This window comes from Chiroxiphia lanceolata, chromosome 6, assembly GCF_009829145.1.
Source record: "Chiroxiphia lanceolata isolate bChiLan1 chromosome 6, bChiLan1.pri, whole genome shotgun sequence".
In the NCBI taxonomy this organism is placed as follows: Eukaryota; Metazoa; Chordata; class Aves; order Passeriformes; family Pipridae; genus Chiroxiphia; species Chiroxiphia lanceolata.
In genome coordinates this window covers 58383353-58410408 of record NC_045642.1, presented here as the reverse complement: position 1 = coordinate 58410408, position 27056 = coordinate 58383353, and the positions used below count along the sequence as shown (strand labels likewise).

The following is a 27056-nucleotide window of genomic DNA, read 5'->3' as shown; positions in this document are numbered from 1 at the left end:
AACTGTGAGTGTGCAAGTACTGGATTTTAATTATAAAGAAAAGAAACAGAAACAAAGAGTAAATTTAATAATGTGCCAAATGCAAGTAAGTTTATTTTCATGTGTTCACAGCAGGATAATCTCCTGCTACTCAGATATATCGTACAACAGGTTTACTATCAACTCGGAATAAAGATGGACACTGTTTTCTGCATTTAAGTAGTCTGTCTGGATTTTTGCTTCTCATTTACTGGAAAAGAAATCTGATCCTGCTTCCGGAATTAAAGCTTCCCCTGGGGTTAAACAATTCACACAGTGATGATTTCCGAATGCTACTTGCACATAGTTTCAATTACGTAAGTTTTATAAAGGTCAGGTCTGGAGTCCTGCATGGCCTTTGACACAGTCCCTCACATCAACTTTCTCTGAATTGGATAGATATGGATTTGATGGATGGACTGTTCAACGGGTCAGGAATTGGCTGGATTGTCACATCCAGAGGGTAGTGGTCAGCAGCTCAATGTCCAGAGGTCAGTGGGGTCCCTCAGGAGTCTGTAATGGGACCAGTAACAGTTAATAACTTCAGTAATGATATCAAGTGCACCCTCAGCGAGATTGCAGATGACACCAAGCTGAGTGATGCAGTTGACACTGCTGGAGGACAGGATGCCACTCAGAGAGACCTGAGCAACCTCCAGAAGTGGGACCATGGGAATCTTGTGGCATTCAACAAGGCCAAGTGCAAGGTGCTGCACCATTCTCTGATTCCATGATTTAAAGTTTCTTAAAAATGCTGAAGCCAACTTACAGACATCAAAATAGTAAGAGATTAAATACAGACAAGTTAACCTGCCTAACTTCAAGTCTATTATTATTATTTTTGTGATCACATATGGATTCTGCCAGTGCTCTGTGGTTTATGAAACACTGTTTGCAGCTTACAGAACCAAGCAATGCTGATCACTTGTTCACATGTGGTTTCCATCTATGTTTATTTTATGGGTATTAACCTGAAATTGAGTCAACACAGAAAAAACCCAACAAAATCAAGTATTTTCAGAGGCAACACAAGCCTGAGTCTTGTGAGAGCTGCTGTGCTCTTGCAGAATTTTAAGATACATACACGTTTTACCCCTTCTGTTGCTATTTCCGTTGTGCAATGAGAAATCAGCTTCGCAGGGAAAATCACGACTTCAACTGTCACTGATACAGAACAAATCGATACCCACCTAATTCAGAAACAAGGTAACAGATAGGGTTGCACACTGCAAACTTTGGTACCAGAACTCCCATCTCTGCTGCTTTAGTTCAGAGACAGCTGGCAGAGCACAACAGAATTTCACTCAACAGACACTTGAAAGCAAGTGGAGACCACCACAAGCTCCCTCTCTGTGCATTTCTCTATGCGAACACAAAACAGCCTTCAAGAAATCAAGTGTCAAACAGAACCAATGACTCGACTCCACTGTGTCAAGATACCAGGGAAAGAGTGGATAAACATCTAAGAAGCAATTTGTATATTGTACTTGCAATGAAACAGGTCTCAGAATCATCCTTTAGTTCCCCACCCCCAACTTGGTACCGAACCAATTCAGGCCTGTGAGGGCATTACAGTGAAGCAGAGGGGTCTGAAGCTTTTGGTGCACTCAGTTACAGAACTGTGTGTTCCACAGAAACAGCCAGTGACCTGTCAAGAGTACATCTGGAGAGGGCACATGATCCAAGTGCATTGTAGTCCTGAGACTTGCTGCCCACCTTGTCTCAAAATAGCACAAATTAATCTGAAAGGCATTTGAAAAGATGTGGATGTTGGGGGTAACTTGAATTTACAAAAGTAATAGGAAAAAAAAAGGTTTAGAGAAATGTGATTTTTGAATTGAAGCTGCACTTTTAAATAACCAGCAGTAACAAAAACAAGTGACTCATCTTAATTATCACCAACAGGCAAAGCCAAAACAACAATGGATTCACAGTTGTGGCTAAAGGACATTAACAGTTTGTGAAACACTGTGTGGAAAACCAATACCTGTGGTTGAAAAGGCTTCACTTCCACAGATGATTAAGGCATCTTCAGCACAGCTGTAACCATACACCAGAGGTATCTTCTGTACTTCAGAAACCATTTCTGAACTCCAGGACAACATTCCCACTTAGCATGTGATACCAGCTTATTTCAAAAGTCAGGATTTGGGATTTAAGCACCACCGGTATAATTACACCTGTCAATGTCTTTAACCCACCAAAGATCTCCCCAGTCTTCCAGGTGCACTTACCATGACAGAATGAAGCTGCTTACAAGATTCTTGTGTATTTTCATGCAGGAAATATGCCCTAAATAATGCCAGTTTAACAGTTCTCATACACATACAAATTAGCTGTTTGGAATCATGTGCTCCTCTTTGGTTGAATACATTCATATCTGCTACGAAAAATATGGCTCTATCAACTCCTTCTTTATGAGCTCATTCTAAACCAGTGATGTGACAGTGCAAAACTACTTATTTTCTGTTTCATCAATAAGTAATTCCCTCAAGCATTAAGATGTGACATAAAATCTTTTACTAAATTGAGCAATTTAATTATGTTTTCTGTAAAGAAAGCAAAATACAGCATGAAATACAAAAGCTTTTCAAGTGTGCCAGGGAATTTCACTGGGAAGGTAACAAACTTTGCAAGCCACAGGCCTATATTACACATTTAAAACATTGCCTGAGACGTTAAATAACCAGAGAAACAGTTTTACATAATATGATTTAACATCTGTTGTTCGAGAACTCAAGAGCAGACGATTACTCTTTTCTGATTAACATTAGCAACATTAAAAAAATAAGAGACATTCTTCTGATGACTGAAATACATTCCCAGGGGGAATTCAAGCACCATAGTTCTTTCCACAGAATACCTCCAAATAAAGCACAGCCGAGCATTGCCTGAGAGATGAAACACCAGAACTCAACGCAGCAAAGATTCCCACTTCCAGCATTTTACTTCTTCCAGCTTTTGAGGGAGCTGTTGTGAACTCTCACTCTCTTCTGCACGGAAGAAGCAATCTTCAGAGATGCCTTCTTTGTGAGGGACCTTTCCACAGCTCCGGGTTTCCATAGCAACAGCTGAGCATCCTCTCCACCCGTCAGCAGAGACTCATCCGCCAGGTTCCAGCAGAAGGAGCGAACGGTGGCGGAGTGGCCCCCGCTGAGGGTCCCCACCAGGCTCAGCCCGTCGGTGCCACAGCTGATCAGGTGGATGTTTCCTGTGGAGGTTCCCCCAATAAGGAAGAGTTTCTCTGCCTTTTCGTGGTACAAGCCCCCCACCATGTAATGCAGGCTCTGGTTTTCAGCGCAGACCGAGTCTCTGACATCCAGGACACGCAACAGTGTTATTGGTTTCTCGGTGTCCAGCTGAGCCGTGTCCCACCAGCAGAATCCCTCATCGTGTGTCAGGCAGTAGACCTGCTTATAATCTCTCCCAGACCAGCCAATAAAACTCACTGATGAATCTGAATTGCAAGTTGATATCAAAGCATCATCTTCGTTATCCTCGTTGATGTCGAACACATTGACCAACCCATCAGTTGACCCAGAAACTACCAGATTGGGTTCAACAGGATGAAAACAGATTTTAGTGATGTCATCATTGTGACTTTCAGAATAGACTCCCAAGGGTTCCTTAGCTGAGCTGGCACAGTCTGTAATGCCTCTTGCATCCCAAAACACCAGAAATGTGTCCTGTTCAACTTTTTCTGTCCCAGCGCAAATGATGAGATCACTGCAATTGATATCAAAACTGATGAAAACGTTGGAAGGGTATCCACTGAATACCTGAACGGGTTTCTGAGTGGCTGAACGAACATCCCAGCACTTCACTGTACCGTCACTGCAGGCTGAGAACACCGCGCTGTCACACGCGCGGGCAAATCTGACCCCACTGAGTATCCCGGGATGGCTGCTGTACTCCCTCAGGAAGTGTAATGTTTCCCTGTTGTACACCCTAATGGACTTGTTGGAACAGGAAACTGCCACAAAGCGACTGTTTTCAGACTGAGCAGGTCTGGAAAGGTCGATGTCCAGCAGGTAGGCAGGTTCCTCGCTCGGCGCAGAGCGCTTGGCTATGCGCAGACTCGCGAGCTGCTCCTCAACCTTCTCCACTGCAGCCATCTCAAAGGCTGTTCCCAACCTGGCCAGAAACCTGGAATAAATAAAATCCAAGGAGAGTTTTAATTATAACGTTCTGAATCAGTATTAGCTTTAAAAGTATGCATGAGAAAGGGTCTCGCGCAGAAGTGATGCGTGAAGCCAAAATTCAATTGCCCTCACGTCCTTCCCCACCACAACTTCATTCACAGGAACAGAGAACAGGAAAGGGCTCTCTGAGTTGAGTTCAGTCTCTCCTGTCTGTAAGCACTACACCAGATAATCCCCTTAACAGATTAAACAGCCTATCTGTGAATCCTAGGAGAGTCACTTAGCTAAATTTGCCTTATTATTTTTATAAAGTAACGTGATGTTCTCCACAATTGGGAACAAAATGAAGTCATCACCACTACCTGAAGAGGAATAAGTTTTGTTCTAGGAAGCAGAGCCCACAAATAGCTGCATCAGTGCAGCTGCAGGAGAGTTCTTAAGTGAACTTCTGTGCTGAGGGACGTGCACAGGGGAGGCAGAGAACAAGACCAAAATTACACAGAACTACAGCCTGAAATGGCCTGATGAGATAATTTTGCAAGTATTTAGGTGCCCAATGACGCACAGAAACACCTGTCAGCATATCATGGACCACCTAAACAGGCTACGTGACATCAGTGGAATGCACTGCAATTATCTTTGCCTCTTTCATCAATTCTCCCAAGAACCTCAATGTTTTCTGAGCCTCCTATAAAACCACATAACACTGGCTTTTAGTGCAGCTGATAAAAATCTTCTCTTCAGAGGCAATTCTTCTCTAGCACTGCTGAACCCTCCTAGAAACCCAAACTATTTCAGCCATGCACATAAGTGCAAACTTTACCAAGGAAAGCCAACATTAAACAATATGCTCTTGATCCTCTCACACATTGATTCACTTCTAAAATATGCTCTAAAAAAAATAAAAAAGTGTTCCTTTCTGTAACACAAAGGAAAATTCAATTCTGTAATTTCAGTAAAGGTTTCCATCAAGTCAGAGTCAGAAAAAGCACTGAAGCATTTCAATTTTAAAGAGATATTTGCTACCACGAACAATACGTGGTTTTAGTGAGTTCACAAGCTACAACCATTTTTCAAAGGAAGACGTAGGTGGGCTATGTTAAGCACAGCCATCCAAGAGTGACTTCTGTTAAAATCACAGGTTCAATTAGACCACTCTTCTGTGTTTAAAAAAAGATCAAAACTCAAATATTGAGGGAATCACAGCAGGTTCTAAGGGGTCAACACTCCAGTGACTTCTCACTGGTACCAATATTTCTTTAGGACTAGGCCAGCAGCCAATTCCAGTTAGTACAGGTATGAAATGAGCCTTCTGAAAAAAAAAAATCCAAGCAGAAATGGTGTAAAAATCAGGAAGACCCAGAACAGAAGAAAATATTCTCATGCCTTCCCAGCTGCCTTATCATCAATTTTTCTGCAAATTCTTCAAGGCTGGAGTTTTAGGGGTGGAATGTGCAAGTTTCCATGCATTACTTGTTTTAGTAGTAATTATTTTAATTGTCCATGAGAGACTAAAAACAAAGGAAAAGTTGCTATGACAAAACTGCATTCTGTTTTGGTTTTTTTTTCTCCTTGGTGTTGTTTGTAGTCTCGGGCTTTGCTTTCCCTCCTCCTGTTTGGTGCTCACAAATATTCATGACACCATGTGACAAACGAGCAAATTCTTAAGAAACAGCTTAAGTAGGCACACATAAAAACTTAATTCCCAAGTCACAAATAATCTCACTAAGCGATTTGCCTCGGTAATATCCTGACAATGAGGTCCCCAGGTTAATCTTCTACATCAAAGCAACCTTACAGAGCACATCTACAAGTCATTTTTGCCACAAAAAGCAGACATCCTGTGGAAACTCCTTTCCCCTCTGAAGACAAGAAGTTCAACATGTTTTCTGGCATTACCCTGTGTACAGCCTACCCACAGAGCTTGCTCCTTCCTTACCTTCCTGGGTATGTCCTCAAATGAAACAAGATTTTACTAGAACTATTACACAAAGCCAACTGTCCTCAAACGCCGTTTGCTCCACTGCTTAAACACAAAACTGTTAATGCAAATTAATAACATAAATTTTAGAAATAAAACATTTTAATGTCATTGAGAAGGAAAACTTCTACTTAATCCAATTTACTGAAGAATTACAATGGAAGCTTCAATTTAAATACAGTTTTGAACACACATGTTTGAGGGTGGAGAAAGGAGTTCTTGTAAAACAGCTTTCCTGTAGAGCTGTGGCGACTAAGAAAACCAGGTTCTCTCTGTAAACTTTTTGTAAGAAAAATGTAGTTTTCCAAGCTGACCTGAATTTTAAGATCTAAATATTCAGGCTTTTTCTACTCAAAAGGCCAAGTAAACTCAAACAGACATGTTCCTGACAAATGTCATCCATTTGGAAAGCGAGCTGCAGTTGTTTAAATATTACTGACTTTGATAGAGAATATCATTCAATGAGCAGTTTCTGCAACACTTATGTCAGAGCTTTTACTGCTGGGGAGGGCAAGGGAACTCTACAAGTACCCAGAAGTTCATTCAGATTTAATAATATTTTTTGAGATATAAAATTAGCCCAAGACAGCTCTTAAGCTTTTACCCCAATTGACATAAGCACAGCTATTCTGAAATTCCAGAAAAAGCTGTTCATGTTTTCAGATAGAAGTGCAATTTCTATCATCAGGAAGCTGGAGGGTTCAGTTTTCAATTCTATTTCCACTGCAACAACTAAGAAGCCTTAAAATTGCATTTGATGACAGCCAGGTTTTTGCTAAAAACTCGGTAAAATGTCTGCCCTAGTAAGAAAGTCTTCAGACTATTATGAAATTGTGATTGAAGGTTATATAAACAATTCATGCTCAAACTTCAGGGTGTAGCTGCCAGCCCTTCCTTTTCAGAAGGGGAAGTCACTGTTGTATTTTGATGGGAATGTTTAAATGGCAGGAATAGGATCTGTGTTAAATTTATGAGACAAATAGGAAACAATGGTCTTCCAAACACAATAGAAGATAACTAAGCATTGGACTGCAGCCACCTACAAAGCACATGGTCCTCTGCACTGAAGAACTTTTAGTTTAGCACTCCTTAAGTTCAACAACAGAGTTATCTGTTTTGTTCCTGCCACAAAGAATCCTTTGGCAAAGTCAGTGTCTTTGAAACCTGACATACTGTGGATATAGCACAACAGCCAGTTGTGATGATCTGTGAGGAAAACTGCTCTTGCTAACGTGACAAACTCTGACACACAGACTCTATAGGGCACACAAGTTTGTGGCTGAAGGTGTCTGGCTATGGCCAGTCACTTGTTTTTGGAAGAGAGGTCATCACCCATCCTTGGTCATCACCATTCCTCATATGGAACAGCTGCACCTTTCAGCTGCATCCACACCTGCACCCCCTGAGCAAGACAAAGCCACATCTTACAAATTAACCCTGAAACTTCTGTGTCACTGTATCTAGTCCTCTGGTACTACCCTCATGTGATCTGCTCTATGAATTAACTTCACAGTTATTTGCAACCCCTGCACATTCTCCTGGATATCACAACTACCAGAAAAGCTTCTTGAAGGACACTCAAAACTCATGACATCTTAGGAACTCAGAATAAACATAGTTGTCTGAAATAACCTAAAATATTTTGACCTCCAGGGCATCCTACAAGGCTCCTCCAGAAAAGAAATAAGCTCAATGTTTAGAACAGCAGGCACAAGGTGGAAGTGATGCCAAAGAGGCAGGACAGGATTTTCAGATGCCTTTGTTATGTGTTTCTCACTGGTGGAGTGTGGAAACAACCACACAGCCAAACTAGAAGCAAACTGTTTTGCTGAAAGCAGCCCTTTCCAATGATGGAGGAATGAAAAGCGAGCACCTATCTGCACAAACTAAACATTTAACATTGTCCCAGCACATACTGCTGTGCTGTTTGTGCAGCCTCAGTTCAAGCCAACAAGCTTGAGTCGTCTTCTAATCCAGAAAGTTTTTCAAAAGATAAACCAGGAACTCAGAAGTTATTTTCCTTCTCCTTTTAGTGGTGTACAGAAGATGCTGCCAAATTGCACAGTTCTCCTTTCCAAAAGGGAATGTTAGCTCAAAGACATACAGAAATATAAATTTACCTTTGAAAAATACAACGGAAAATGTGGAGAAATGGCAGTTTCTCAAAGATTTAATCAGCAACGTAAGAGTAACTTACGAGTAGGAGGGCAGAAACACATAATAAAAATGAAAACAACCTGTAGCTTTGGCAATCCTCTCCGAAGAGGTCAAATACCAAAAATAGCAAAGGATCCGAACAGCAGTAGATGAAATCTTGCACTGTTCTTTCCTACTACAAACGACACAAACAGACCCTCCCTTTATTTTCACAACTATTACACGTTCGAGAACAGAGACTAAGAAGAGAGACCCGGAGCTCTGGGCAGTGGGAAGCAGCTCGTGCACGCAAACATGACATGTGGTTTGCATTTCAGAGCAGAGCTGCCAAGGCGGGGTTGGCCGAGGAGAACACATTAGTGCTCCGCTCTCCGCTAATGCAGGAGCCTGCGGAGACCTCTCCTCACTGGCACCACTTCCCAGCACAAGATGGATCAGCAAACCACCTAAGCACTGAGGGGAGACACAGAGCACCCCTCAGGAATGCTTAATTTCTCCAGGGTACACACTCCCAGAGCTGGTTGCGTTGTTTTACCAAAGCAGAGAGATAAGGTGTTTTTCCAGCATTCCCACAAAGCCGTTTTTAAGGCGGAGAGAAGAGCATTTAGTCATCAGGCAGGAAGGGAATAAGATGCACGAGAGGCTACGCTGAAGTGCAGAGACAAGATGTAACTGCCAAGAGAATTATTTCATCCTCTCAAATCAGCTACATCTCGTTTCCAAATGTAAAGCACAGCAAGAAAGAAACTCCACGTAATCCTTCATTTGCAGCACAGAGAAAATTATATCAGGAGAGCAGAAAGGAGGAAAGAGATAAAACACTGCAGCAACAAAGTCTATGGGAAGATCAAAAAAATTAGGTCTGCCAAGCTTCTTCCATGAAATCAATTCCTACCCTCCCAGCAGTAGTGACCTCGGGGGTACAATCCTGTTCAGCAACAGGAAAGAGGAGCTGTAGGTGGGAGAGAGAACCAAGGAAATGGCCTGAAACAACAGTATTGGTTGGACAGAAAAAATAAGAGTCAGAGGTAGGAGAGAACAAAGGGAAAAAGGCCCAGGTGGCCAGTGCTTTGGGGTTCAATAATCTAAAAAAGAAAATTAAAAAAGGAAACTACAACTTTTGTGAACTCATCTTTTGGGGGCATAAACAGGTGTTCATGTCAATGCAGAAACAAAACCACTTTTTGAATATTATACTGGACATCCATAGAGAGATCTCAAAAACAACTTTTGGATTTGACCAAGCATGGTTTTAAATGCATAAATCATAACAAACACACATTCAATATGTTTTTGTGTGTAAGATTCTCTATTTCAACTAGAAAGATCTATCCTGATTCTGCATCCAATCTTGGAAAATATGGTGAAGAGAGGAGAGATTTAGAAAATTCAGGCATGCCTTCAGGGCCAAATTGCAATGAATTAACAATCAAACTTGAGTAACTGAGATCTTATCAATATAAATCCTTCAACCAAAAAGATGGCAAAAATCTGCAAAGGACCAAGAAGACAAATCATCAGAAGAAAAATCTAAGTGTGGAACAATCCAATGTACAAATAAAAAATTCAAATAAGCTTGAAAGCACTACACAAAACTATAAAAATGGTCAAATTACTAATTCTGGCTTCAAAATTGAGGCAAAATTACTAAAATCTGATGCTCAGATAGCTAAACTACCTTCTCTAGAACAATTTAGGAGACCCTGACATAGAGCATGGGAAACATAATTTCTATTTACTCTAAGAAGCTGTGTCAAACAATATTTCAAACATATTGAGAATCTTCGTTTTTCAGTCTTCTCTTTTCATCCAGCTCCTTGCTGGTGACACAGACCCACTAACAGAGGAGTCACAAAGGAAGCTCTGCCACTGAAATCCCACCCTGACATGAGCAGCTGGACCCAACTGAGAACTTCCTTAGAAGGGGGGGAGGTTTCCTCATAGTGACCTCACCAGGCAGAGGATGCTACTGGGTCCAGGTGTGGATAAGGTGGTCATCCAATAAAGGAGTAATAAGAGGATAAGAGATGCTCTATTTTACTCTCATGGCTATTCTCAGATCAAGCTGACAGAAGCTGCAGCAGAAGCAATCCTATTTTATACAGGCAGATCTGAAAGAGTCCCAGGCAAAGGGTAAACTACAGAAAGAGATACTGGGATATTTATATTCTAAATTATATATATTATCTCTTTTTGGGGGGGGGGGGGAGTAAAGCATACTGTATTTATAAGCAGTCTGTGAAAGCTGATCTATGCCTAAATTGCACGCTCACAGCCTCTGAACAGGTAAACAACAAATGCTGCATCCTCAGATGGATTCTACAGGACAGGAAAACTATCCTAGTCCTGGGCCCTGGCTTTTGCACTGAGCAGGCTCCGTGATGGGGGTCAAATATGAGGTTTGTGCCCCTTTCTCCTCCTTCTCCCCTCTCCTCCCAGTCACAAACAGTGCTCAGCTGACCTGTACTCCAGCATGCTAATAACGTGTGGGGTGAGGCGTCCAGATCACCCTCTAAAAGAACAGCACACATCTACCAGGGCAACCACGACCAGCTGTGACACTCTCCTTGTCTCCAGCAACCACCTCCTCCCACAAGGGGATCCAGGATATCTGTCAGCACCCCCACCACAAGGAACAGAAGGTTGATGGTGTGTGCCCCCAACTGCTCCAGAAGATTTCACTGTTCCAGTGCTACACAAACACCCAGTGCTCCCGACTCCAGAAGATGCCAGACCACTCACAGCCTCAGGACACAGCACCTCTCTGTGCTGGTGTCTGCCTGCAGTGGAACCACAGCCTTCTAGCCAACCCGCTGCAAACCTTGAAGAGAATCCAAGGCTCAGCCTTCTGCACTTGTGCTTATCTCATCAGCCCACAGCGACCACAGAAAAGTCATTTCCTTTCTCCCGTGAGCACCTCCCACCGTACGCATCACACTGACATGACTTTTTGTAACCACAAACTTAGGAAAGAAGATACAGAACTAATCAGCCTCTCAAATAACACACAGACAACAACTGCTGGAAATCAGACACGTAGGGCACAATGTTCTCCTGTGTGTAGTATTAAGTTTTTCTCCATTCACAGTTCCACAAGACAGCCATGAGCAGCTCAGAGAAGGTTCATGCCTTTCTCTGAACTATTCCTCACACACCTCCTCGTGTTACAACAGCACTTTCTTTTGTTAAAAGGTCCAACAGCTCGCTCTCTGACTTGGCACTAGAGCTGAGCACCAAGGTGGTCATCTCACAGATAAGGAAGACAGAAATAAAGCTATTTATCTGAGTGCATATGAACAAGAGCCTGGCCTACAAGCAATTCCTGGTCCTGACCGTGGCAGAACAGCTCACTGAGCATATTCCCAGCAAGGTGCAACATTCACTCTTTACTTTCTCAATCAGGGAAACAAGGACAGTATTTGCCCAACCCAAACAAACAGTGTACACAAACATTAGTAAGTACAGTCAGCACTACTTGTGTACACAAACACTAGTAAGTACAGTCAGCAGCAGACTTTTAAAAGGAAAAGCCTTGTTCTGAACATGTACACTGCAAGGTAAAATGCAAAAGTCAGAGCAAAAGTCATTGCAGGAGCAATGCACCTGCAAATTCCACAGTCAAATAGTGCTCTAATGCCCTTTCAAATTTGGGATTACAGGAAAGGACTCCAAGAGTGATGATTTTCAGAGCCATTTTAAGCAGAACAAAACCATCACGGGCAATCCCAACGATCCACCCTATGGAGAAAGGTGAAAGGAAAGAATTACTTATGCAGCTGCATGAATAATTTAGTGACTCTGAAACAACACCATTTATTTCCTTCATTTAGACATTGCCACTTGCTACCAACATCCTCATATAAAAGAAATCTGGAAATGAGGAAGAAGATTCTTCCCAAATATTAATAAATTTTGCTGAAAATCTTCCAAATAATTTGTTTCTACACCACAGGAAGCCCGGGAAATTTCAGCCTAAATTTAGCAGCAACCATACTAAAAGGATATAAAGTAACTTTACTACAGTTGCAAAAATAGCTCCTACTCCCACACACTGCTGCCAAAACACCTACAATGGTACAAAATGTTGTATTTACCAGAATATTTTAGAAATTCTTTCACAACAGTAATTTAGCTTACGTACACTTCATTACCAGAGCTCATTCTTCAAATCACAAGACTATTATGTTTTCAAGACTCTTTTCTTAAAAACCCTACCTTAAACCTTACCTGTTGCTGGGGAACAGGTAAGAAGATATTCCCCTACATGTGCAGTTATATGTACAACACACACAACATTTGTGTGCTTGGCAATTTTGAACACTACTCTAATATCACTGCCCAAACAACTCTCTGCAGTTCCAGATGTACTGCACAGGCACAAACATCTGTCAAGCCTAAGAAGGGGAAAAAACTTCTCCTCATTTCCCTCATTTGCTCCCCCAGAACATGCAGATGACTAAGGTGTCTTTGCCAGTGATATCCCTACAATATCCATTTTTTTATATCTATCTAACCCAGAACATCCCCACATCAAGGTAATTTGTCAGACCCTCTCCAGTTTCAAAGCAACAACAGAAACTGGAGATCTCTGTGTGCCCATGACAGTTCACAGACTATCAGTTTCCAAAACATGCTCTTTGTGCACAGTCTGACAGCTGGAGGCTCTGATGAATCTTTATCATGCCCTAAGCTCAATTTTCAATGCTTTGTAGCAGACAAAAGGAAAAGATGTCATTTAAGTGACAACAGGAGGATGGAAGAGGCTGAAATAAAGGGTTGCAGAGCTATGTTGACTCCATCCTGTTCAAGAGAATTTACTTTTGAGTCTCCATAAAAGATGCTAAGGAATCAGGAATGTGCACATTGAACCCATGCAAGACATTCTCTTCAGCTCTTTGTTTTCAAGAGCCTTTAGACAGTGCTTACACTTGAACCATACACAGCACTCCAGCAGCAGCCTCACTAATGCCATAACAGATTAAAAAAAAAAAAATCAGCTTTCCCTTTTTGTAACGCCCAAGTGCACAGTGGTTTTCCACACTGCACTGAAGTTCATGTTCAACTGCTTTTTCACTCTTAAAGTGCTTTAGGATTCAGTCCTAAGAAACAGAATCGTGAAAAGGAAGGAAAGAAGGAGAAAGTGTGCAGGTATCGATACTCCAGACCTTCTGATCAAGAGATCTTCTGCATGCAGCAACACAATCCCTGCTGACAAATCACCAAATCATAACAAAAACTGTATGTTTTTGTTAGCACCCATGAACCCCTAAGACCTGTGTGGGGAATTTATTTTTCTGAGATCCACAAACACCTTTCCAACATCTTCAGCAGCTTGTTGCCCCAAAATAAGACATGGCTAAAAAGCAAAGCTGAGAGCTTTATGCATTTTAACAGCCCTGCTCTCAAACCATGTTTGTTTTCAATGCTTTAGTAAGCCCATATTTCACAGGGTCATAGCAGGCTCCCAGCAGTGCTCTTTGCTGAGGTCAATCCTTGATATCTAAGCCATAATCAAGGGCAGAGAAGGAAGGGTTAGATGATCCAGGTAATGGACTGTTTATTTTACAAGAAGTAGCTGGATGCTTTGCCTTGTGTAGCTTGGCAGAGACAGAGACCGAGAGGGGATACGATTACTATCTACAAATACATCAAAGGAATAAAGGCTGAGGAGGGAGGGGAGCTGCTCAAGAACAATACTGGCATGAGAGTTTAAGAGTATAAACTGGCCATAAATAAAATATGGAGCAGAAATTATACAGTTTATCTTACGAAATACTTTCCAATTAGAACAGTGGGGGCAAAACCTTTAAACTGCCTTCATCTGCTTTTATAACCCCGTCAGCCTGGCACCCACCACTGTCCTTGCACAGCAAGGAACACAAAAATAGGAAGGCAGACTGAGAAACAAGCAACTCCGAGATAAGCTGGCTCATTATTTCTTCATGGAAGATACCATGTTGCCGGGCAGACAATAGCAAGACGACATTTGCTTACTCCACAGCAAAAGCAGAATTAAGCCCACAGTAAGAGGGCATCTACATGCTCAGAGAGAGAGGCAACTTCCAGCTTAAGGCGGCCTCCTCTCTCTATCATCCCAGAATTGTGAGGATAGCAGTCTAAGGGCTTGCGTGTGCCCTTCCACTACTTGCCGAGGCGGAAAATCCCAAGAAGTTTGGGACACGGGAGTCGGGGGGGACAGAGGTTGTTATTCCGTGGATGTTCTTCCGCGCTTGGCCACTGGATGTCGCCAGTGACCGTCACCCGGAGCGGCTCAGTCGCGATTCACATCACAGCACTTTTCTTATTATATTACATCTTTATATTCCTCCACTACGGTTACTCGGTTACGATCAGTTAATTGTCTCCTTAACAGAGCGGCATCCAAGGAAACAAACAAAAAACAAAACAAAAAAAAATCAATCTGGAGTGCGAGGCAGAGGATAAAACACAGCCTGGAGTACTGCAAAGCATGTTATTAAGGTACCCATATTTTTCTCATCATTTTAAGAGGCTCAGTTCCTCAAATCAGACCATTAATCAAAAAAAAAATCACAGCCTTCGCTTAGAACTGTCTAGCACCAAAAAATTAAGAAGGAAAAAACCCAGCCAAATTCAACTACACCACAACTTCTCTTTCTGATCTGTCAGAGGTTAAAAATATACACACGTTCTTTTTGGAAGTCTCATTTTGTGACTTCAATTCAGAGCTTTTTATCTTTCAGACTTGATGATAATGCAAGATGAGACTCATATTTCCATGCATTGCACACATAAACCTACTGGGAACAAATGACTTGTGTTTGTATTTGCTCTTTTAGCAGCCAGCAAGTCCAAAAAACCGAGTCCAAAAAACTCAACGCTAAATTTTCCCAAGGAGGAGGGGTGAACAAACCAAACCCAACAACTAAAAAACCCCTTCCCCTTCTCAGTCTCCTATCTGGCTGCTATAAACATTCCCAAAGCAGGAACATTCAATACACATACATGGTGATCGTTACCAAAGACATGAAACCACCAGAACCAAATTTTTCCTTAAATCTGTTTTTTTCTCCTTTTCAAAACTGAGTAATGTACTTCCTTAGATATTCTGACAGACACTGAATAAACTAAAATTAACTCGTTTTACAAACAAAAACTCCTTCATAAGCCATATAAAATCTCGAGTAAGTCAGGATTGCTAGTAAAAGACCTGTTTCTAAACAAGAATTTTTGCTTTCACAACTATCTCCTCGTCCCTTCTGATTGCACAAAGAAGTAATGGCACTTAATTCCAGCTTTCTCAGTCATTCCCATGACAACAAAGATACACAAATTATTATTATGAAAAGATTCTCAAATTGTGGAAGAGTGAGCAATACATGAAGCTTCCTATTCCAGGTACTGCCAGCATATAACTCCTTCTAGCAAGCAGTTTGCCAGTTTTAGTTACATGCTTGGTTGTCTTTTCACCAATTTCACTGCTCAGCAATTGTACAGCACTTTGGTATCTTATTTTTAACAAGACTTGAAATAACAGGCAGGGGGGAAAAAAGAAATACTTCTGTAGTTATGGCTGGATGCAGAGAGAGGTGCAAGTCAGAAGTTGCTTATCAACTAAAAATACAAAAAAAAAAAAGTAAAATTCCACTGAAGAAAAAAGAAAGAAATTTCAAGAAAGATTATTAACAAGACAGAAAAACAATCATTGTACTTTAAAGCTAATTTTGGTTTTCAATCAGTTAGTTCAATAACTAAGCATAAGAACTATGAGTGTTTTAGTGCACTTGTTTTTTCACAGATGAAATTCAGTTGCTTTATTAAACAAAGGATTTCTGGAACCCTTTAGTTTTGATCATTCATTAAGCTTTCATTTAGCTGGAAAACTCGAGAATTAAAGAAAAACAGCAAGTGCCCTTATAAGGCCACAGTGCAGTCATCTAAAACAAGTCTCAAGGAGCAAAACAATAGGGTTTAATAGGGTTTAGATTTAAAAACACTTTCATTCCTCTATCTGCTGCAAATTTAGTCTGAAACTAAACATTAAGGCTACCTCAAAACATTTCTCAACAATACAAGAAGTGTGATAAAAACTAGTAATGAAAACCTGATAATACTGACGATCTGCAAGAAGTGCCTTCAGATAAATGTGAAAAGAGGAGATAAATTTATGTCTGTAAAGGGTATAAACAGCAGTACAGATGGTTTATGTTGCAAAGGAGATCTGCCTTTATGATGTAATAGTCCTTTAGGACTTTAACACCTGACATAAGAAACAGAATAAAAGCATATGAGACAGAAGAGTTCATAGGAAAATATGAACTTGTTAAAATGAACAGCTGCATAATATTTGCTTCCTGATGCTACTTGCAAAATATTTTGATTTTTGAAAAGACTCAAATATCCTGTAAGACAAAGAAACAGGACAGAAAACACATTCTATGCTGGGACCTTCGGAGCAGCCTAATGGAATTACTCAGTATTTGTCCTGCAACTTCAGCCTGATTTTTTCAGAGCTATAGATTGGTTTAATTTCTTCTTCCATTTCTTCTTCTTCTTCTCCATCTCCTGCTTTGTTCCCATTGAAGTATTTTGTTAAAACTTGCATCGAAATATCAGCTAATGCAAAAATACATCATAGAAACAATTAATCCTAACTACTTCTACTTAATTTGAGGGCAACGTTTTGGCATCAGACATCCTTTGCTCACAGCCTAAAGCTTTATCTACCAAATAAACCATCTTCTCTATACTATTTCCCAGTCCCTCTGCCTCTCATTTACTTTGGAAGCCAAAAAATACTCCCTAGTCAGTCATGTCCACAAGTTACCTCCACATATATTTAACTAACCAGCCCTAAATTAAATGCAGGAGGAAATAAGAGAAGAAAATGCACCAGTAACAATTCACGTAACCCTTGGATTAAAGGAAAAGAGACAGTACAGGAACATAAGAAGGGGAAGAGCTGAGGGAGAAGTGGGTAATAGGTCTTCCTAACCCCACATGGCTACAGGCAACACACTCTTTTCCTGCCTTTCTTATGTCCTCCACTGTCCATCCTGCACCTCAACTGCTTTCAAGTCCCAAGGCACAGTCATTTCTAAAACCTGGCCTTGCCAAGTTTCCAATTCACAAGTCTCAACACTCTTTTTTGATGTCTGATGAGAATCTGAGCTACACAGAAAAAGTCTTTCACTCACCCAATAAAACCAAGTCTTAGATGTCTGCACAGGCAACTTGATATCAACACAGCTGGTCAGCACTGTAGAGCTGATCTCCCTCTGCTTTGCTTTCCCCCCCATCCCCCATAAAAGCTCGGAATCCCATTATTTGTATAGTTCCAGTAAAAGCACAGCAAAGCTGCAGAACCCAGCCAGGAAGTGCTGCCAGCACGTAACAACCATCTGGTTTTACACGAGGCCTCCCACACAGTCAGGTACAGAACAGATCCTAGGGCTGCTCAGCAAAGGGCTCTTGTCCTCAGGCCTGATGCAGTGAAAGAAAAACCATTTTAAGGAAAAACAGAAAAAAAAAAAAAGGCCGGGAAAATTGGGATTGTTCAGGCTGGAGAAGAGAAGGCTTTAGAGTGGCCTAATTGAGGCCTTCCAGTGCCTGAGGAGGCCTTCAAAAAACATGGAGAGGAACTGGAGTGACAGTACAAGGGGGAATGGCTTCAAACTGGCAGAGGGCAGTAGTTTCTCTAACTACTTTTTTAGTCAAAAGTTTCTTTTCGCTCTTTTCCAAAGGGAATAAAACAACCAAACAAAAACCCCAACCAAACAAAAAACCCAAATCAAAACTTTAATTTCTTCTTCTCACCTTTATCAGATCTGTTAGTTCTTTTGTTTCAGGCTGTTACTCTTATTAATAAAGATCCCCACCTTCACCAAACCCAGGTGAGGTCAGCTGGTACTTATCTGCATAACTTCCTCATACATGTATTTTATTGAATCACAGAATCATTAAGGTTGGAAAAGACCTTTATGGTCATCGAGTCCAACTATTAACCCAGCACTGCCAAGCCCACCACATCTACTTGGTTTTTGGACACGTCCAGGGATGGTGACTCCACCACCTCTCTGGGCAGCCCGTTCCAATGCCTGAGCACCCTCTTAGCGAACAAATTTTCCCTGATATCTGATCTAAAACTCCCCTCGTGCAACTTGAGGCCATTTCCTCTCATCCTGTCACTTGTTACCTGGGAGAAGAGCCCGAGCCCGACCCCCACCTGGCTACACCCTCCTGTCAGGGAGTTGTAGAGATCGATAAGGTTCCCCCTGAGGTTCCTCTTCTCCAGGCTAAACTTCCCCAGCTCCCTCAGCTGCTCCTCGTCAGACTGATTAGCCAATACAGTCCTAAATTTAACCCTGACAGCCGCTAATTGCCCTGTCACTCTCATCTGCTGTGCCCGTGAATTTAGCAATACGCTGACCCAGTTCTCACGCCAGAAATCAATCCCAGCCCGCTCTGCCCCAGACGCAGCATCAAAGCTGCGGAAGAAGGGGTGACCAAGACAGTGCCCGCCCTCCATCCCCTGCCCGGAGTGCCCTTGTTTTGGGAGCAAATCGCTGAGTAACGGGATAAACTCACAGAGCGAGTCGAGTGTTCCGATTCACATCTCACCAGCGACACGGCACCGCCTGCCAGCAAAGCCAGAGAAGCTCCAGCTCAGCCTGACGGGGAAGAAAAAGGCAGCGCTGAGGGCTGGCAGCTCACCCAGAGATGCCCAAACACGATGTCCTTATCCCGGTGTCCCCAGAGTTCCTTACCCAGGGTCCTTGCCACAGCAGCCCGTCAGGGGATCCTTGTCCCGGGATCCTCGTCCAGCCCCCTCAGTGATCCTTACGTGGGGTCCCTGTCCCGGTGTCCCCAATGTTGCTTACCGGGATCCCTATCCCGGTCTCTCCAGGGGTTCCCTTTCCCGGTGTCCCCATTGTTCCTTACCCGGGACCCTATCCCGGTCTCTCCAGGGGGTGCCCTGTCCCGGTGTCCCCATTGTTCCTTACCCGGGACCCTATCCCGGTCTCTCCAGGGGATCCCTGTCCCTCTCCCCGAGAGCCGCTCCAGCCGCCGCCGCGTGCGCGCCCTGCAAGCCCCGCCCCCCGGGCCCTCCCCGCCGCCCTATTGGCTGCTCTGGCCGCCATCTTCCCTCCCTGGTGACGCGCAGAGAGAGGATTGGTGCAGGCGGAGGAGGGGCGTGTCTAAACGTCATTTGCCGCGTTCAGATTGGCTCCTCAGGGAAGCCCCGCCCCGTGCCCGCCGTGCCTCACGGCGGGGTGGAGGAGCCGCCGCCATTTGCGGCGCCCGGCGGTGACGGCGCCGGGCGTCAGAGCTGGGAGTGTAGCTGGGAGTGTCACCGCCCGAGGGCGTCACCGCCCGGGGTGACAAGGCAGGGAGGGACCTTCATGGCCTTACGGCCGGAGTCCTGCCTGCGCTCGGAGCTGCCCCTGGTTCGATGGCACCGAGCGAGCCTCGCAAAGAGAACGATGTCACGTTGGGCGGAGCGGGGTGAAGTCACTCAAAGGACAGCGAAGAAACGGGGAGTTTGCTCCAAGACACATGGGATCGGATGTGGTCAGCAGGATTAGGGGCTGAATTTCCCTTTACAACTTACTAGCAGGAGCTGACGCTGTCGGTGGTACCTGTGGAGAGGCAGGTCCAAGGGCTGTGCAGGGGTGTCACATGGAGCTGCATCCTCCAGGAAAGCAGGAACACAGAGGGATTATTTCCTTTGAGGGGTCCAGACAAGGGAAGAGTAATTAGGTTTCCTTTTCCTTCAGCTTGCTGTTACATTTTCCCAGACCCTTATTTTTCCAATTAAAGTTCCAAACAGTATTTTTCTCCCTTTTTTTTTTTTTTACTTACCATTTAATAGGCTGACACATCCAGGCTATTAGAAGAACAGCATAATTAACGTTTGCTTCTTATAACTTTTTACTTAATACTGCCCCAAGTTTTATAATTCAGAATTCTTTGTTCTGCTCTGAATTTACTGTTCAGCACTGACAAATACTGCATCAGCCCATAATCTCAGATGTTATTCAGTGATAAAAATAATTTGTATCTTTATTTTTGGACTGGTTAAAATCGCATTTGTGGTCTTTTCTGATAAATGCTGGAAGTTGTGAAAAATAATAATATCGATATCAATTAAAATATTTCTTGAAATTATTTAACATCTCCACTGGCATTTTTTTAAATTAAAATCTAAACATTTGAAGTGAGTATATGTTTTTCTAGCAGCATAAAAAAGAGCTTTATCTAAACCCACGGATGTGGTCAAGTCACATGGACAACAACCACAGAGCAGTGTAAAAACCACAACTTGTACCTCAGCTTAATGGCCACCCTAAAGCAGAAAATCAAGAGATACTTCAAAGTACTGACAATCTCAGTTGCCTGCGAATAGTATTGTGCAAAATTTTAATTAATTCTACATGCTCCAGTATATCTACTGTTATTTTTATTACTTCAATTTGTGTAGGTATATAAATAATGCATGTATTTATGTTCCTGCTGGCACAATCATCTTTCAGCACGTAGAGATTACCCTTCCCTGTGATCACTCCGCAATACTGGGAGAGAGACTACTTGTATCTCACAGTTGCATTGATAATTTATCTTGTTTCAGCTTAAAGTCTCCCCTCTAAATAGTTTATTAGAACCAGATATTTGTATTTGTGGGGAGTCACAGGTGCACAGGTCACTGAACCCTTTAGCCAAGCAGGTATCACCCAGGACAGACCAATTCACCAACTGCCATCAAAAAGTGCCCTTTTTTTTGTTGTTTATTTTGGCTTCTTATCAATTATTGGGGAACCATTTTTTTCCTGCATGGTGCACTGAACATAGAAAAATATCTGAGCACGTACCATCAAAGCACAAATCCCCAAATCACACACTTGGTGTTTTCACAGTAAATACCTTCCCTCGCTGTGAAGTCTGACCCCCCTGGAGCTGTCACCCAGCACTAATCTCTGCTCACACCGGTGACAGTCCTTATGAAGATTTCCAAACAGGAGGCACGTGATTTCATTGAAGACACAATATGCACTATAACACCGTATTGCAAATGCCAATAGGACAATAATAACTTCAGTTATTAGTTTTTCATCTGAGTTCCCCAGGGCTGTTAGTGTTGCCACAAATTCATCAAATACCTTCTGTTCATTGTTCATGTGGTAAAAGCAGCTGCAAGATCCGCTGGAATGACACAGTTGTACAGCCACGGATTTGGTGTCCAGCACTCCCAGACGAACCCAACTGCATTAACAGGAAGTATCTTTTTTTTTTTGGTAGCACATCAACACTGCTGAGTCACAGTGTATTGCTGTGGAGTTCACCACAGTTAAGTGCACAGCAGGTGCTCCGGAGATCACTTTGTAACTCTTGACAGTTACTTCACAGACATAAAAAGGTATTTTAACAAAGGAATCTTGAAGAGCCTCACCTTAAAAGAAAGAGAAGTAGCCTAAACAAATCCGAGTGTCAGTGTCACGTACTCTAGGACCGAGGTCAAAAAACAGCAAGTTGCCTGGAATGAGAATTTTTTGCTGCGTGTTTGCATAAGAATACAACATAATTTGTGACACAACTGTCCCTGGGTATAGCCAGCAACTTATGCATGCTGCCATGATGCATCAGAAATATTTTCTGCATCTTGTTTTCCTTCAATTTTTTTTTTTTTTTTGCTTGGGTTGCATTGTGTGAGGTACAGGTCAGCGAGAAGAGTTTCTTCTCCCCCCTGCACTCCCAGCAAAGTTAAAAAAGGGAGGGGGGATGGAAGAGCCATTATTTTAGAGTCATGTATTACACAAAGCAAAGAAATAAATTAAGGTACCTAGATGTAGTTGAAATTACTTTTTGTAAGATGCCCCTTCATAAATAATGTTCATAGGGCTTGATAATTCTCAGTGATGCTCGTTACAGTTTTAACTGGAACTATTCAGTTAAAGACAATCAAATCAAGCAGTTGTACCCTAATTACTTGGCTACTTGTCTTGTGTGTCAAGGCTAGTTTTGTGGCAGTATATTTTGGCCACCTATACCAACTTTTACAGTGTAACAATATGTAATTAGCTCGTATGTGCACATAGACAAAGTGTTACAAACCAGGGATCAATAAACATAATTCCATCAGCAGATTCCTGCTGCTGAAGCAGTAGAAGGTAATGTGCTTTGCTGGAGAAAGGGGTTTATTTTGAATATCTTTATAAGGTATATAGGTTTCCTTTTCAATTCTCATCTCTTTGTTGGAGATTAGGGGGACAGAGATTTGGAAAACCTCTATCAATTTTTTTTTTTGCATTTCTATCTGCAGACCTTGAAACAAAATGTAGAAATGAGGCAAATTTATTAGGACTGATGATTATCAAGTTTCTGGATTTATAGAAGGTACTTTAATGCTTAATTGCCTCTTAGTGCTGAATAAGCATTTAATAAACCAAAATCAAAGGCTCATTTAAATTATATACTCTAATTACATAGTACAGTAAAAAGAAGTTCTGATTGCAAAGTCAAGCTGTTGGGTAAGGGCACCATTTTTTAGAGGTCAGCTCAGAGTTAACAGTACCTAAGTTCACAAAACCTAAGCTACCTTCCTGCATCCTGCAGTAGGAAGAGCTGTGTCCATCAGCTCTTTGCTGCAGCAGTTCTCAATTTTAACAATGCTGCTGTTGGTAGCAGTGCTCCCAGTTTCTCATGACCTGCACAGGGTGCCAGGTTAAGATTTTATGTTTCATCCTGTTGAAAGCAGAAAACTGGGCCAGGTGCTGTGAGCTCTTCCTCAGCCTCCCCAGCTGCTTCCTTTAGCTATTCCTAAAGGGCTGAATGGATGTTCCAGGCATGGTTCAGGTGGGAAAAAGACTGCACACAAGTATTGTTTTCCTGGTTGTCCTCATTATATGAACACCCCTGCTAGGGCTGTACGTGTTGAGATTTGGGGTTTAATTGGCAATTTTGTTAGTGGCAAGAATTCCCGATTCCTCCCTGAAGCAGAAAGACCAAACTGGGCACTAAAGCAGGACCCTCCCTTCTACCTCAGGGGTAGCAGAGGGCACCCAAAGAGCACAGTTCACTTAACCATTGCCAGTTGGTTTTGTATTTATACAGAGGTGAAACAGGAGAGCCGAGCTTGAGCCATTCCCCTTCTTCCTGGCTCTTCCCAAGAACTCAGCCAACCACCACATGTGAGGTTCCCGAATACAAGAGGCGTGTTACAAAGCAGCTCAGATCTGCTACTTGCCAACTTTTGGGGGGCAAGTTCCTAAGAGAGTGGGTCCGTCAGTCTCCACATGCCGTGCACTTTTTTGTTGGGAAGGTACCATCTTTAATTTTGCTTCGAGGTCTGGTCTTCTAACCCCAACTGAAACTGGCTGACACCAAGATCAGTTACAGAAAACTGTGCCCCCAAAAGTCCGAGCTCATGGGAGAGAGAAGTATGGGGCCAACAGACCAGATGCATATTTAAGAACTGCTGTTCATATGGTGTTTACATAACTACTGAAGTGGCTTATAAATAGTATATAAACTCTGAAATAGACTTTTATTTGCATTGACAAGAATGAAAACGCAGCAACCAGATGTTTAAAAAGGGTTCCAAAACAGGCCTGTTAAGTGAAAAGAGTCAAACCTGACCAAAAGCATTTTTAATTTTAATTTCAACTACACGTTAGTGAGGTTAGTCAGCCTAACTAGTTAGTCCAGACACAACACCAATATTGACACACAGCCAATGCATCAGGAAAGAACTGAACTGCTGCTGCAAGGCAAGCACAGTGCAGTGCTAATTACCATCGGTATGAAATCAGTCTGAATGCCAGACCTGTTGACTCTGTGCTTTCATCACTGTCTTAAAGATATTGGCAACTTTTACGCCTTTAAATCTTATTAAAAATGATCAGAGAAAGCATTATGTCCTATAGACATCAGCTCAGAGAAAAATATTCCAGCTCTTAAAGCAGAAAGTGCCGATTTGAGTGAAAGCCTTATTTAATTTATAGTTCCAGCATCTGCAGCCAATCCAGTGGAGTCCACAGCAATGCCCACTGAGCAATCAGGAGCCATCACAGCATGAATAATGCTGTAAACAGTAAATCCCCCAAACCAAATGATTAAAGTACCTGCTGCACACAGAGGGGCATAGCTGACAGCCTCTCTGAATTTTCAGTTTAAAAAAATCTTTGCAAGTTAGCAGAAATCTGGGTCATCATGTTCTGGAATGTAATCATTCTGTACGAGGCAAATATGATTACATCCCTTTGCCTAACAGCATGAGGTAAGCTATTGCAAAGGAACTCTTCATTACAGGCATTATTTTGGTAATCTTCCCAAGGCAGTTGTGGATTTGATTAGCCACCAGGACTGAACTCTCTGCAGCAGGAATTACCACCCACACATGGATACCAGCATACCAGGAGAGATGATCAAATACACGATGGGTTAAATAATTCAGGGGAATTTTTTTGTCTCTAACTGATATGGAAGCAGAGTGTGCTTTCTGCTTATGCTTGCTAAACTACCACGTCAAATCAGCCTTACACACGTAAGGGGAAAAGAACTTCCAGGAAACAAACTTTGGGGTTGGTTTGGGGCTTTAAATCCACCCATGAACTCAAATCTGAGACCACATGCAATCAAACTTAATTAGAATTAGTACAGGTGATGGACTGTTCTCCAGCTCCCATAACAGATAACCACAAGAAAGTGTTAGTCCTAGAGGGGAAGGCAGGGTCACAACATAAGAGGCACATCAAAGCAAGCCTACCAGCCATACATCCAAACCACATCATCTGTAAACCAAGTATTGGCCACATCATCCAGAAAAGTTATTGCATGAGGTCAGAATATGCCACTTGTAGGGAGCCTGAGCATTCAGTTAAGTCAATAATAAAAGGTGTAATAAATATCTGACAAAGGATAAGAAAATCCTTCAGAAAAGAAAAACAAGTTTCTCCACATCCATCTGTTCTTCACAGACTAAAGCTCTATTAAAAAATATAAAAAGGAAAGGACAATTCCCAGTGCACTGCAGGTTTAAGCTTTTGGGCAGGAACTCGCTTTTACTTTCTGCAAAGTTAATTAGCAAGCAAAAAGTCAAATCAAATTAGTCAATCTATATGCAAATCAGAGCTAAACTCATTACAGATTATTTTTACCTGTAAGGGTTTATGCAGTTCTCCTCTATCCATTTCTCTCTTGTGATCTAGAAGTCTCATGGAAAGAGCAACAATACACAGCTGAGGAAGATCCAAATCTCAGGTCTGTGGAGATTGTTATCTGTAATATTTGGCCAGGAAGGATTGATCAAAAGTGTTTCAATCACACCTTTCCAGTTTCAGTTCAAGGCACAAACTAGAACTGCCATGAGTCTATCAATTAAGCTCCATCAGCTGTTTAAGCAGAGGAGGAATGCTTACCCCAAATCCCTTCAAAATCATTTTATTTAGAATGAAGAATTAGAAAGACCAAGCACATATGAGTCATTTTATGAAGAAACGGACCAGAGATTTGCTTTAGAAACAAGGATTTAATTATAAAGACTTAGAATAAACCTTTGTTTCCTCAGCAAAGACCATAAACAATTACAAATATCAGTGGAATGAGAAACAGAATCTCACCAAAGAGGTGTTATTTAATTACACTTGGTGAGGTTTCCATCATGTACTTTTTTTTGAGGTTATCCTTTCTGGGGCTCCTTGAGTGATTTTGGTTGGGTTTTGTCTCAGCATCTGCAAAACTATCTCAAAACTTAGAACTAATAACCCACAGTTTGTTTATTTCTGTGGTCCTTGGAATTAGCATCCTGGTTATCTACATTCCTGACAGCTCTACAAAATGGTAAAAAGGCCTTGCCAGGCCAAAAAAGAAAAAGGAAGAACCTCTGCAAGTTCCAAATTTTCTGAGCATGAAGGATGAGTTCTTACCTTGTGTAAAAAGTACAATTTTGTGCACCAGTGCCACGTAAATCTTTCCATTTAGCAAAACAAGGAGGAACACTGTGCAATGCCCAACAAATGGACCTGCAATGGCCTCACAGCTTCCTTTCAAGGGGCAGTTCCCACCTCCTCTGCTGTGTTCTGCAACTCCTTTCACATATATCACTCAGCTGCTCAGACTTCTTCCTCACTGGGTGCTGTACAACTGCAGGAAGAGAGGAAGCAAGAGTTGTGCTCACTAATGTTTCTTGCTACACTTCTCCAAGTAACTTAAGACTACTTAAAGTTAATACAAATATACAACTGAACTAACACGTTCTCATGCTTGCATATCACACAGCAGTTAAAGCATCTTGGAACCAGGTAAAACAAAATCCACAAAGTCTGGAATTAACGTTATTCTTCAGCTGGCCTGGTTTCCTAAGAAACAAAGCTCAGGCAAATACACTGCCTGCATACATTCCATGAAAATGAGTTTGGAAAGAAAAAAAAAAGATACTCACAGCTGGCTGATTTTCAGAGCAGATTTGGGAGGTGAGCAGAAGTTACTGGAACATGACCCCTCAGGATACAAATTGCATGGCTGTTTTCTGAGGGGAAATAAGAACTGGGCTATCTCATTACACTGACTCCACATTGCAAACCAAGGCAGCCATCAGGTATTTGCTGGACACCCAAAGTTCAGAAGTGTCACAACTTGTGAAACTACTTCTCCACAACAGGCTCTTTCCTAGAGAGCAAGTCTCCTGTCAGGGTAAGAGATGCTTCCACACTCATTTATCAGCACACAACAAGTGATAAAACTTCAATCTTTGTATACAGTTTGATCAATAGCTTGGGTTGGCT

General features: G+C 42.1%; 1 protein-coding gene across 12 annotated transcripts; it reads right to left on the bottom strand.

The window, feature by feature from the left end:
- Positions 1-59: 59 nt before the first annotated feature.
- On the bottom strand, positions 60-20211 carry WDR89 (WD repeat domain 89). 12 transcript variants are annotated; one of them, XM_032691795.1, is made up of 3 exons: positions 19889-20210; positions 18865-18947; positions 60-4164 (listed from the first exon to the last, which is right to left on the bottom strand). In XM_032691795.1, the coding sequence occupies exon 3, from the start codon at positions 4131-4133 to the stop codon at positions 2964-2966; it is 1170 nt and encodes a 389-aa protein (XP_032547686.1). In that variant the 5' UTR covers positions 4134-4164; positions 18865-18947; positions 19889-20210; the 3' UTR covers positions 60-2963. The 12 variants fall into 12 exon arrangements, with proteins under 12 accessions (XP_032547686.1, XP_032547683.1, XP_032547685.1 ...); XM_032691792.1 differs by lacking the exon at positions 19889-20210 and adding an exon at positions 19281-19377; XM_032691794.1 differs by lacking the exon at positions 19889-20210 and adding an exon at positions 19219-19261.
- Between the last annotated feature and the right edge of the window lie 6845 nt (positions 20212-27056).